The sequence below is a fragment of the Entelurus aequoreus genome, linkage group LG13 (assembly GCF_033978785.1).
Source record: "Entelurus aequoreus isolate RoL-2023_Sb linkage group LG13, RoL_Eaeq_v1.1, whole genome shotgun sequence".
NCBI classification, from domain to species: Eukaryota; Metazoa; Chordata; class Actinopteri; order Syngnathiformes; family Syngnathidae; genus Entelurus; species Entelurus aequoreus.
Window position 1 is genome coordinate 61,052,544 of NC_084743.1, and position 14,620 is coordinate 61,067,163.

General features: G+C 38.4%; 1 protein-coding gene across 2 annotated transcripts in view; it reads left to right on the top strand.

Moving 5' to 3' along the window:
* The first annotated feature begins 217 nt into the window (after window positions 1–217).
* Window positions 218–14,620, top strand: part of mettl16 (methyltransferase 16, N6-methyladenosine) — a 50,463-nt gene continuing 36,060 nt past the window's right edge. The window contains exons 1-2 of one of the 2 annotated variants that reach the window (XM_062068677.1): window positions 218–342; window positions 785–925. In XM_062068677.1, the coding sequence (XP_061924661.1) occupies window positions 798–925 (128 nt within the window). In that variant the 5' untranslated portion in view covers window positions 218–342; window positions 785–797. The remainder of the gene's footprint in view (window positions 343–784; window positions 926–14,620) is intronic. The other variant, XM_062068678.1, reaches the window with a different exon arrangement.

Consider the following 14,620-nt stretch of genomic DNA (forward strand, 5'->3'; position numbering starts at 1 on the left):
ATATATATATATATATATATATTATATATATATATATATATATATATATATATATATGTATATATGTGTGTGCGTGTGTGTGTGTGTGTGTAATGTACACTAAACCCCTCTTTTTTTATTTTATTTCTTTTTTTTATTTTCAAAATCTTTATTTATAATATTCAACATTTACATACAATCAAAGAAATAATAATAGTCATTTTTTAAAGCATGTTTACGTCCGTCCTCCTTGACGTCATCATCCGGCAGGGTCGCACAGTAACGACGTCACGCAACCGGGAAGCACACGAGGAAAGCCAGGAAACGTTTAGCCAACGCGAGTCCATCACAATACTTATTAAGGTAAGTTTATATCCCATTAAACATGAACATATTTATATTTACTCCAATCATTTGAGACGGGATTAAACAACATTCCCTTACGTTATAAGTTATTAATATAATGTTTTAAATATCTGCTCGAGTTAAAGGCACAGCGTGTTTATTTATAATCTTTTATTGGCCAGCTTATGTTTAACATGTCAGGAATATAACTTGGTAGACTGTGCTAAACTATAAATATTAACTAAACATATAATTAAGTAATTAAGTTACTAATACGTGCAAGCCTAATAAATGACAGTGTTGTGGCGAATAGAGCAAAAAGATGATGAGGTGAGCATGAGTTGGTACATTGACAGTGTGTACAGACTAGTGTCAGACCTTACAAATTTAACTCTGGAATGTTTGGATGACTCTGAAACTGGACGGGACACTTTTAACAGTCGGTTTTGTGCCACCACAGCAGGCCGGCGGTCATGTCTCTGAACAAGTCCATGCATCCCAGGAACCGCTACAAAGACAAACCACCAGACTTTGCCTACCTGGCCTCCAAATATCCACAATTCCAACAGCATGTGAACACCAACATGAGTGGGCGAGCTGTGTAAGTACTGATACATATTCAAGCATCCTTTACCTTCTAGGAGCAGCACTGGGTGTTGTGTTGTTTAGGTATTTAAAGGCCTACTGAAATGAATCTTTTTTATTTAAACGGGAATAGCAGATCCATTCTATGTGTCATACTTGATCATTTTGCGATATTGCCATATTTTTGCTGAAAGGATTTAGTATAGAACAACGTCGATAAAGTTCGCAACTTTTGGTCTCTGATTAAAAAAAAACCTTGCCCCTACCGGAAGTAGCGTGACATTGTCAGTTGTTCACTCCCTCATATTTTCCTATTGTTTTCAATGCAGCTAGAGCTATTCGGACCATTACCCTATTAATTTGAGCGAGGATGAAAGATTCGTGGAGGAGGAACGTTAGAGTGACGGACTAGAATGCAGTGAAATACATATTTTTTTTCGCTCTGACCGTAACTTAGGTACAAGCTGGCTCATTGGATTCCACACTCTCTCCTTTTTCTATTGTGGATCACGGATTTGTATTTTAAACCACCTCGGATACTATATCCTCTTGAAAATGAGAGTCGAGAATGCGAAATGGACATTCAGTGCCTTTTATCTCCACGACAATACATCGGCGAAACGCTTTAGCTACGAGCTAACGTGTTAGCATCGTGCTTTAACTGCATATAGAAACAAAAAAAATAAACCCCTGACTTGAAGGATAGATAGAAAATCAACAATACTATTAAACCGTGGACATGTAACTACACGGTTAATGCTTTACAGGCTGGCGAAGGTTAATAATGCTGTGCTAACGACGCCATTGAAGCTAACTTAGCAACCGGACCTTACAGAGCTATGCTAAAAACATTAGCTCTCCACCTACGCCAGCCAGCCTTCATCTGCTCATCAACACCCGTGCTCACCTGCGTTCTAACGATCGACGGCAGGACGAAGGACTTCACCCGATGCGTTTGGCGGCCCGGAGACGTAGGAAGTCAAGGTGAGGTCGTGGCTAGCGCGTCTGCTCTCCAACAAAGTCCTCCTGGTTGTGTTGCTGTAGTCCACTGCTAATACACCGATCCCACCTACAACTTTCTTCTTTGCAGCCTTTATTGTTCATTAAACAAATTGCAAAAGATGCCCAGAATAATGTGGAATTATGAAATGAAAACAGAGCTTTTTGTATAGGATTCTACGGGGTACCATAACTTCCGTTAAACTGACTACGTCACGTGCATACGTCATCATACTGCGACGTTTCAGCCGGATATTTCCCGGGAGATTTAAAATGTCACTTTATAAGTTAACCCGGCCGTATTGGCATGTGTTGCAATGTTAAGATTTCATCATTGATATATAAACTATCAGACTGCGTGGTCGGTAGTAGTGGCTTTCAGTAGGCCTTTAATAGAGATATCCGATAATGGCTTTTTTACCGATATCCGATATTCCGATATTGTCCAACTCTTAATTACCGATACCGATATATTAGGGCTGCAACTAACGATTAATTTGATAATCGATTAATCTGTCGATTATTACTTCGATTAATCGATTAATAATCGGATAAAAGAGACACACTACATTTCTATCCTTTCCAGTATTTTATTGAACAAAAAAAAACAGCATACTGGCACCATGTTGTGGACATTGGGGGTGCAGCATACACCAATAATAACACAGAAATGTAACTCATCAGATCAGAACTGAATCAGATATTGTACACGTTTCTGTTGTGAATAATAAAGGATTCATTTTAGGCTGCCTCTGAATAATAGCATGAAATATTCCAGCACCATCATAACGTTTAGTTGTACTAAAGCGTCACTCAAATCTAAATATATTTAAATAGCTTTATCGGGCCCGGCTACATTGATCCATTATGAAACCAACCTGAGATATTTCTGTTCGTTACGTTTATTTCGAAATTGGTAACCGTGCGTTTTCTCTCTCAAAACGGAGTCAAATGTGCCGGAGACACATTATCAGCCCCGCGTTGCAACAAAGGCATAACGTTAACGTTACTCACAAAAAAGCTGAACTCATGAATGCCTGTTGCCACTATGGACTTAAAAAGTTACGTACCGTGAGTTCTTCCCTTCATCCATGGCTCCAACATGTTTCCTTTTCAGGTGCTCCTGAAGCAATGTTGTACTTCCGTGCCATTTTGCAGGAAACAGTCTTCTTTGAAGTCTTTAAAGTGAACGACTTAGGTCGTACACTTTTCTCCATTGAAGCAATAACCTTAAGATGTTTTTCCGCTGAACTATCGGTACTGTTTTCCTGCGCCATTTTTCGAATGTTCCAGCAAAGGAGACGGCGTCGTCACGTGAGCTGCACATGACACATGATTGGTTAGCTTACTGGCACCTCATGAGATGTGGCCTCCGCCGCCCTGGCGCTATTTTGATTATTGTTTCTCAGCTGTTTGTAAATGTTGCAGTTTATAAAACAAAAATAAATTAAAAAAAGCCTCTGCGCATAGTTCCAACGAATCGATGACTAAATTAATCCCCAACTATTTGTATAATTGATTTTAATCGATTTAATCGATAAGTTGTTGCAGCCCTACGATATATACAGTCGTGGAATTAACACATTATTATGCCTAATTTTGTTGTGATGCCCCGCTGGATGCATTAAACAATGTAACAAGGTTTTCCAAAATAAATCAACTCAAGTTATGGAAAAAAATGCCAACATGGCACTGCCATATTTATTATTGAAGTCACAAAGTGCGTTCTTTTTTTTTTTAACATGCCTCAAAACAATAACAGTGCAATACTTTTTCATAACATGGTCACTACTGCTTAGTTTCTCTTGTTATATTCTTATTTTACTGTTATAGTTTTATTGTCATTGTTGCTTTTTATTTTCATTCTTATTGTAATATTTTTCTATTCTGTTTCCATTTATACCCCCATTATTTACTTTTTACTTTTTAAATTTGATCTCAAATCTGTACACTGCTGCTGGAATTTAAATTTTCCTGAAGGAATCAATAAAGTACTATCTATCTATCTATCTATCTATCTATCTATCTATCTATCTATCTATCTATCTATCTATCTATCTATCTATCTATCCATCTATCCATCTATCCATCTATCCATCTATCCATCTATCCATCTATCCATCTATCCATCTATCCATCTATCTATCTATCTATCTATCTATCTATTTATCTATCTATCTATCTATCTATCTATCTATCTATCTATCTATCTATCTATCTATCTATCTATCTATCTATCTATCTATCTATCTATCTATCTATCTATCTATCCATCCATCCAACCAACCATCCAACCAACCAACCAACCAACCAACCAACCAACCAACAGCAATTGGCCATTATTTTTTCCCTTGGACTCAGTCTGGACCCCCTCCCGAGGGTCCAGCCTTAGACTGATATTTTTTACTCTTCCCCCCTTTCCCAATATCACCTTTTCCCCACCTTTTTTAAGGAGCGCCGTAAGTGGCTGATCCGTTGGCGGTCCCGTCTTGTCTCCCTGTAACATACGTCTGCTCTTAGTGGGACTGTGCCGAAAATGAAATTTCAGTTCTTATATGTCTTGTACATGTTAAAGAATGGACAATAATAAAACATCTTGAATTATGCATTTAAGACGACTACGTTAACTACAAACTTTCTTCCTTAGCTTCGATATGTACTGTTTGTGTCACAAGACACAAGCTTGCAGTTTTTATTTTAGATAGGACAGAAGCCCACAGCAGTCACCACTTTCATTTCCTAAGGTCTCAACTCGATTTGTCACTTTTTGTGAATAAGAGTATTTACAGATCACTTGCTGAGTTGCTAAGTTGGCAGCACTACCATCCCTTGCAGCAGGGCTTCTCAATTATTTTCTGTCACGTCCCCCTAGGAAGTAGAAAACATTTAGCGCGCCGCCGCGTCTATAAACAGTAGCATTTGTATATAAAATTGTAAGTACATCTTTGCATAACACTGTATCCATATTGGAGAAGTACAGAGCGCCAAAAAACACTGAGGGTAGCGGTATAAACAACTTTAACACTGTTACAAATATGCGCCATACTGTGAACCCACACCAAACAAGAATGACAAACACATTTCGGGAGAACATCCGCACCGTAACACAACATAAACACAACAGAACAAATACCCAGAACCCCTTGCAGCACTAACTCTTCCGGGACGCTACAATATACACCTCCCGCTACCCCCCAAGCCCCCCTGCACCTCTACCTCCTCATGCTCTCTCAGGGAGAGTATGTCCCAAATTCCAAGCTGCTGTTTTGAGGCATGTTAAAAAAAATAATGCACTTTGTGACTTCAATAATAAATATGGCAGTGCCATGTTGGCATTTTTTTCCATAACTTGAGTTGATTTATTTTGGAAAACCTTCTTACATTGTTTAATGCATCCAGCGGGGCATCACAACAAAATTAGGCATAATAATGTGTTAATTCCACGACTGTATATATCGGTATCGGTTGATATCGGAATCGGTAATTAAGAGTTGGACAATATCAGAATATCGGATATCGGCAAAAAAGCCATTATCGGACATCTCTAGTTGTGACAGCATGAAGACACTCAAGGAGCAAAAGCCAACGTTAGTCTTACTTTGCTTCCTTGACAACATGTGCCCGAGCCTACATTTGCTGCCAGTAAAATGCAGTTTCTTACTACAAAAAGGGAGGAGCAGGATTTGTGTTGTGCAGAAAACTTGGAAATCTTCTCCGCCAGGCTTGTCATTCCTTCAGTGCGGGGATTAGGATTTTTGTGCGTGCGTGAGTCTAGCGTTTTTTAAGTAGTTAAGCAGCGAGTTGGGGGTGAGAGTAATTTTGGTTGGGGGGGACCCACATTTTTCTTCTAAAAGATAAGTCTCCTGTCATTTTGGGATGGACAGTGCAGACAGAATGATAAGTTTAGGCTGGATAAATTGACTTAAGTAGGTTGGGGGGTAATGAGTTTTGTAGTAGAAGGCATTGACGAGTATTAAAAAAAAAATGCTACAATCTTGGCGACATTTAATTTATGTAAATTATTTTCCTGGGCTGAGTGGTGATTATTTGTGGAAGGATTTCCATGTTCAGAATTCCCGAAATCGGTAAGAGTGTTTGTCTTAATTGCAAAATGTGTTGGTTTGAGTATGAATGAGCGAGCATACACATTTTATGATATCCATACTTAGTTAAATAAAAAAATCAATAAATCATTAAACACTTCAATGTTCTTAAATTATTTTATTGAACAATATAGGTTATTCATTTTTAGACAAAGCTCAACTTTCCATAGCTGATATCATGTTTAGAATGTTCTTTAATGTCACAAAATGAAGTAATTCTTGTCTATAGTTTCAAGGTGTGATTCATCTACAATTAGTTTCACGAAATCCATTACTTCTTAACATTGTTAAAAGATGTGATTCATCTACTATCACTTTCACAGAATCGATGAAGTATTAGGTAAAGTATTATTTGAAGATGTGATTAATCTACAATCAGTTTCACAAAATTGATTAATTATTAACATTAGTATTGTTTCAAGATTTGATTAATCTACTAAATCTATTAATTGTTAACATAAGTATTGTTTCAAGATCTGGTTTAATATACAATCAGATTTACAAAATCAAATAATTATCGTTTCAACATGTGATTAATCTACCAGTTTCACAGAATAGATTAAATATTAAGTAAAGTATTGTTTCAAGATGTGATTAATCTACTATCAGTATCACAAAATGTATTATTATGAACATAAGTATTGTTTCAAGATATGATCATCTACAATTTGTTTCTCAAAATTGATTATCATTTAAAGATGTGATTAATCTATCACTTTCACAAAATCAATTATCGCTTCAAGATGTGATTAATCCATCACTTTCACGGAATCGATTAAATATTAACTTAAGTATTGTTTCAAGATGTGATTAACTTACAATCAATTTCATGGAATCGATAAAATATCAACATAGTATTGTTTGAAGATGTAAAAATCTACAATCAGTTTCTCAAAATTGATGATCATTTTAAGATGTCATTACTCTTATCAGTTTCACAGAATCGATGAAGTATTAAGTAAAGTATTGTTTCAAGATGTGATAATCTACAGTTAATTTCTGAAAATGTATTATCATTTCAGGATGGGATTACTCTATCACTTTCACAAAATCAATTATCGCTTCAAGATGTGATTAATCGATCACTTTCACGGAATCGATTAAGTATTCATTTAAGTATTGTTTCAAGATGTGATTAATCTACAATACATTTCACGGAATCAATTAATTGTCAACAAAAGTATTGTTTCAAGATATTATATAATTTGTTTCTCAAAATTGATTATCATTTCAAGATGTGATTAATCTTATCACTTTCACAAAATCAATTATCGCTTCAAGATGTGATTAACCTATCACTTTCACGGAATCGATTAAGTATTAACTTAAGTTTTGTTTCAAGATGTGATTAATCTACTAAATTAATTAATTGTTAACAATGGTGGTCTAACGGTACACAAAAATTTCGGTTCGGTACGTACCTCGGTTTAGAGGTCACGGTTTGGTTCATTTTCGGTACAGTAAGAAAACAACAAAATATACATTTTGGGGTTATTTATTTACCAAATTTGCAAAATCTTCCACCAAAAATATTTTCTTAGTGGAATATTTGATGTGAAGTAATCGGAACCTTGGATAGGTCAATAATTCATAATAACATTGATTTTGATTCAATATTATGTTTTGAGCAATGACAGTTTGAAAGAAGAAAAAAAACAGCTTTGTTTTATTAGTCAACATTGCAACTTTTTCTAAATTACATTTCACCTTTAATCTTTTTTATTTCACTTTTGTTTCTTTTAATAGTATTTTTAGAATGTGCCGTGGGCCTTTAAAACATTAGCTGTGGGCCGCAAATGGCCTCCGGGGCACACTTTTGACACCCCTGCTATAGATAATAAAAAATTAAATCTGATAAATCTATGGATAAAAAGCAGAGCCTGGCGACGCATGCGCATTTCAAGATGTGATTACTCTATCCCTTTCATGGAATCGAAGTATTAACTTAAGTATTGTTTCACGATGTGATTAATCTACAGTCAGTTTCACAAAATAAATTAATTCTTATTTATTGTTAATGTGTTTAATCTACAATCGGTTTCACAAATTCGATTATTATTTCAAGCTGTGATTAATCTGCTGTCTCTTTTACAAAATCAATTAATTCTTAGGCATCCTGCTGCGGACATGACACATATTTATTTGAACTGACACCTTAGCTGTGAACTTTAGACTTGTACACAGTATTTGAATGACAAAAACAAATGTCAGAAAAAAGTGGGCTCGAGAGTGAATGTGCCACAGTCTGAAAATAAATGATTAATATATGAAATCTGCATTTATGGCGTCAGCTGTTGAAACTCCTCCAGTTGTTTGCATGATTTGAATAGAGACTTGCATATAATGAAAATGTGCACTTCAACACGTACAAGGTCATCCCTCCATAAAGTTTGACAGCTGTACATTGTCCAATGTCGTATACGAGCAGACGCAGCCAGTCAACACGCCGCCGTGCACCCACGTGGCGGCAAAGACGTAAACTGCGGGCACGCTCACGCTACGTCCGCCGTCGGCCATTGCTCCAACGTGGCCGGATTTGCGCGCTCTCCCATCTTCTGTGCAGTGGGTGCGGTTGCCATGGAGACAAACGGCGCCGCACTCGGATTTCAGTGCACACACACACACACACACACACACAATTCAGGGCTAAAAATAGAGGGCTGGTCTGAGCAGCCTCGCTCTTTGAATATTGATCTTTTTGTCATGAAACAACTGAGGAAGAAGCAAAGATGGAGGAAGATCTGACAGACAGATTAGTCCGACTGCTGCTTTCTTGATGTTATTCCAAGAGATTTGATGGCACCTAATCCTGCACCGTTACCTGACCAGTTCAAGTTAATAGTTACACAACAAGTGTGCTCTTCTACATCCTCAAATACAAATTGGTTCCCAAATAAAGTGAAATCCCTGAGATCTAAAAGTCATTTTCAGGATACAGGTTGGCCTCACATTTGGTCACATTTACTCAATTGTATCATCATAAAACCTCAATAAATGTGTGCAAATAATAGGCTATAAATATCAATTCATACTGTCACAAGCGGCTAATGTTAATGTTTTATAATAATAATAATAATAGATTTTATTTGTAAAAAGCACTTTACATTGAGTAAACAACCTCAAAGTGCTACAGTGTATTAAAAAAATAAAAATAAAAAGATAATAAAAAAAATAAAAACTAGAACAGCCAAATAGCTAGAACTAGTATGCATATATCTAAAAAAAAAGGCTTTTTAAAAAAGAAGGGTTTTTAAGCCTTTTTTAAAAGCATCCACAGTCTGTGGTGCCCTCAGGTGGTCAGGGAGAGCGTTCCACAGACTGTGAGCGGCGGAGCAGAAATCCCGGTCTCCCATTGTTCGTAGCTTTGTCCTCGGAGGTTAGCCTGTCCGGAGCGGAGGTGTCGTGTGGAGGATTTGGGGGTGAGCAGTTCTTTGAGGTAGAGGGGGGGCATTTCCATGGAGGCACTGGTGGATTAGTAGGGAGACTTTGTATTCAATCCTGAGTGGAACATGAAGCCAGTGAAGGGATTTGAGAATTGGTGTGATATGGTCATATTTCCGCACTCTCATCAGGATCCTAGCAGCACTATTCTGTATGTATTGCAGCTTCTGGATGTTCTTGCTGGGGATCCCGACAAGAAGTGCGTTGCAGTAGTTTATGTTCGTGTGGTTTCGATTTGATGCCAGTTTTTCGTCCGTGCCTAAAAGGTGATTGGCGGAGAATGAGGAAGTGCACTCTCAAGAAACAAAAGTGTTAGCAAGGGGTGTAAAACCTGTTGAATTGTGCCATTTGTTATCGTAAAGTTGGTAGTAAAAGTTAAAATTAGCGTCAGACTTTGTGATTTCTTCTGCGGGCTACATATTAACCTGACTCACGCCAGATCCTTGTAGTTCGCTGAGCTCCACACAAGGATCTGGGCTCGAGGGCATTGCAAACTCCTTCAAGATAGCAAAAAATAATGAACCAATCAGGATCGCCGGGCGGGATTTCATAGATGTGACGTAGCGCCAAAGTGACTGTTTGATTCAAACAACAATGGCGGCACATTGATTCTGCTATTGCAACTGTTTATGTCGAATCTATCAGATATTAATTATTTAAAAGATGAACAGAGAACTTTTCGCTCTGTCGTTATCCAATATGTCGGCTGTTCTGTTTTGGATTTCCCAGCGTCGCTCTCAACGGCGTCACGGGTTGATTTCGATGTGAGTAGTTGAAGTAGCACGTCATTCAATATAACGGACAAGTGGTTTATCCAATCACATACAATTATTTTCTTCACAAGGCCCCGCCTTCTGAAATACATCTCCTATTGAGAAGTGTGGAGCTCAGTGAACTACAAGGATCTGGCGAGAGTCAGGTTAACAATGTATTACATTACTTTGATTTTTTTCCAAGTGAAAAGCCTTATTTTCAAGGTGTGACGGTAATCCTAATTATTATTTTGTTCGAGTTTATTTATTTTAGCATTGCATAATTATATGTAAATACAGTTTTCATCAGTCCCTTCTTTTGCAGTATATTTGATTAGTACCGTATTTTTCGGACTATAAGTCGCAGTTTTTTTCAACTTATACTCAGGAGCGACTTATGTGTGAAATTATTAACACATTAGCGTAAAATATCAAATAATATTATTTAGCTCATTCACGTAAGAGACTAGACGTATAAGATTTCGTGGGATTTAGCGATAAGGAGTGACAGATTGTTTGGTAAACGTATAGCAAGTTCTATATGTTATAGTTATTTGAATGACTCTTACCATAATATGTTACGTTAACATACCAGGCACATTCTCAGTTGGTTATTTATGCCTCATATAACGTACACTTATTCAGCCTGTTGTTCACTATTCTTTATTTATTTTTAAATTGCCTTTCAAATGTCAATTCTTGGTGTTGGGTTTTTATCAAATAAATTTCCCCCAAAAATGCGACTAATACTCCAGTGCGACTTATATATGTTTTTTTCCTTCTTTATTGTGCATTTTCGGCCGGTGCGACTTATACTCCGAAAAATACGGTATTCATTTTTTGTAATCAGCCTGACCTAAGCCTTGCTAATAATCTTTCATTAACAAATGTTTTCATATCATTTGACAGTGTATCCTGGTAAACTGTAAGTAGGTTAGATATGAATTATTGAATACCGTCAAAATTATGAGTAGGATTTCTAATTCGGTGTTAATAACTGAATGGGCCCCGGGCCCCTCTGCAGTGGAAAAGTTGGGCCCCGAGGTAAAAAATGTTAAGCAACCCTGATTTAAATGACATCCATCTTTGTCTTACTGTCACTTATTACAGCCATCCATTTAGAGCTCTAAGACAAATACCACACTTCCGGCCTTCACAATAAAAGCGCTGTGCTGACAATTTATGTATAATAAATATGCTATTATTCATTATAATACAAACCAGTGTTTCCCACACATTCATTTATTCGTGGCGGCCCGCCACGAAAGAATTAAGGCCGCCACAACATTTTTTATTTTTTTAACATTTTATTTTTTATTTTTTTGTCCTGTCCAGCTTCTCAGGCAAATCATATAGTTGATGTAGATGCCCATATCGGCTGTTCAGGTTTACTTTACAAAAGAGAAGTGTAGGATCAAGATTTTTGGAGCTCTTTGTTCAGTGGATCAGATGTTTGATGAAGCTTTGTGTCTATCTACCGCCACTACTGTTTTCTGTTTATTTGTTACTGACTGTGGCAGGACACCTCTGCCTCTGTTTCACTTTATGTTGCTGGTAAATAATATGGTTGTAGTAGTAGGCTAAAGTTAAATTATTTAGTATGCACTAATTAAAGGGGCAGAGCTTTAAGAGACATTTTACCTTTTATATTTTTATAAGATATATTTTTTGTAAGAACCACAATTAATAAATATATTTCAGTGAATAACTTATTGTTCAAATCTGTATATAAATATGTACATAGTGTTGTAATTATATTGTAAAATGGATGGATGGATGGACGTTTAAAACAAAACTGTTATTATTAATTAGTAAGTATACATTTTTTGAGCCTTTTTAGAGAAAATCATATCATTGTAGTAAATTATGCAAATTACTCGACGATGTCATGGTGACCACGTCCATGGCCACGCCCATAGCCACGCCCCCACCGCCACAGGTATCTTGGCAGTTTATGGGAAACACTGCAAAGTGATTTATTGCTTGTGTTTGTTGAACTATACATGTGAAGAAGACCTTGGAAAAAATATTTGCATATTGAATCGCAATAGTGAAGTAAACAAATTGCAGTTAAATTATTTCATAATTAGATTATTGTATGTACAGGTTAGGGTGAATTGTACAAGTATTGGTACTAAATTTGACACTGCTCTAATCCAGTTGGCTTATTTTTTCTTTGACTTTCCATGTCTGCAGCAGCATTGCTTCACCATTAACATGATTTTATGTTCTGCTGCCCTGAGAGAAGCAGGTGTTGACCTGAGCCATCAAGCTTACGTGTTGATTATAAGCAGGACGTCTGTAAGACTAATGTCAGGTTAATTGCTTCATTATATCTATCGGCGACAAACTCGACCTGTTCTTCCTCCTGAGAACTCCATCGAGCTCTTTGTCTTCGCTATAGCAACCTTTACTAAGTAATTACTGGGTGCTTTCTGTGTACCGCCATTAAATATACAGTCGTAGTATTCAAGTAGTGAGGTACTACTAGTATGAGACGGTAACAATGAAAAACGGGACCCGTTGTGGGGAATATTTCGGCTTCAAACCAAATGAGCAAGATTAGCATATCAACACGGACGAACAAGCCAGTATGCAGTATTGCACAGTTCATTTTATTTTACATTCTTTACATCAGTGCTCTCAAACTCCATTTACCTGGGGGCCACTTGATGCAGAAACTGGGTGAGGCTGGGCCACGAGAAAAGATTTCTTAAAAAAATCTAACATGCACTTTTTAATGAATTCACATTCTTTGAATGGCTATCCTGCCCTAGCAACATACTTGCCAACCCTCCCGATTTTCCCGGGAGATTCCCGAATTTCAGTGCCCCTCCGAAAATCTCCCGGGGCAACCATTCTCCCGAATTTGTCCCGATGTTAACCCGGACAACAATATTAAGGGCGTGCCGTGATGGCACTGCCTTTAACGTCCTCTACAACCTGTCGTCGCGTCCGCTTTTTCACCATACAAACAGCGTGCCGGCCCGGTAAGTGACTGCAAGACATACTTGATCAACAGCCATACAGGTCACACTGAGGGTGGCCGTATAAATGGGTCGTACTTGTATAGCGCTTTTCTACCTTTTTAAGGAACTCAAAGCGCTTTGACACTATTTTCCACGTTCAACCATTCACACACACACATTCACACATTCACACACTGATGGCGGGAGCTGCCATGCACGGCGCTAACCAGACCCATCAGGAGCAAGGGTGAAGTGTCTTGCTCAAGGACGTGACTAGGATGGTAGAAGGTGGGGATTGAACCAGTAACCCTCAGATTGCTGACACGGCCACTCTCCCAACTTCGCCACGCCGTCCCCCAACAAACTAAACAACTTTATCACTGTTACAAATATGCGCCACACCAAACAAGAATGACAAACACATTTCGGGAGAACATCCGCACCGTAACACAACATAAACACAACAGAACAAATACCCAGAACACCTTGCAGCCCTAATTCTTCCGGGCTAGACTATACACACCAGCTACCACCAAACTCCGCCCCCCTCAACCGACGCACGGAGGGGAGGGGGGTTTGATGTGTGGGGGGGCGGGGTTTGGTGGTAGCGGGGGTGTATATTGTAGCGTCCTGGAAGAGTTAGTGCTGCAAGGGATTCTGGGTATTTGTTCTGTTGTGTTTATGTTGTGTTACGGTGCGGATGTTCTACCGAAATGTGTTTGTCATTCTTGTTTGGTGTGGGTTCACAGTGTGGCGCATATTTGTAACAGTGTTAAACTTGTTTTATACGGCCACCCTCAGTGTGACCTGTATGGCTGTTGATCAAGTATGTCTTGCAGTCACTTACGTGTGTGTACAGAAGCCGAATTCAACATGTGACTGGGCTGGCACGCTGTTTGTACAGGTTGTAGGGGGCGCTAAAGGCAGTGCCATCACGGCACGCCCTTAATATTGTTGTCCAGGTTAAAATCGGCAGACATTCGAGAGAATGGTTACCCTGAAATTCGAGAGTCTCCCGGAAAAATCGGGAGGGTTGGCAAGTATGACGCTGTCAAACTCGCGGGCCGCACTAACATTAAATTTTCATATTAAGGCGCGGGCCGCAAAATAACGTCTCGCGGGCCGCATGTCTGAGACCCCTGCTTTACATGATCTTTTCTTGGGGATGCAAATGACACCAATTAGGCGGAATGCCTTTTCTACCTTGGTTTTTTCATTATTGATTTTTTCCATGTCCTTGTATTCTATTCAGAAGTGCTGGTGTTGAACTGCTCGGGCGCCAGACGCCGCCAGCACCGGGGATGTGTCTAATTACATCTGGCGAGGTGCAAAAGCACTTTAATTATTGGCTATCGACGCCCACACTCCCTCTGTCTGCTGCAGCCGCGCCTGCTCCTGCGACAGCTGCAATTGCCTCAACATGCAGCAGGGAACTTTGTCAGGGCGG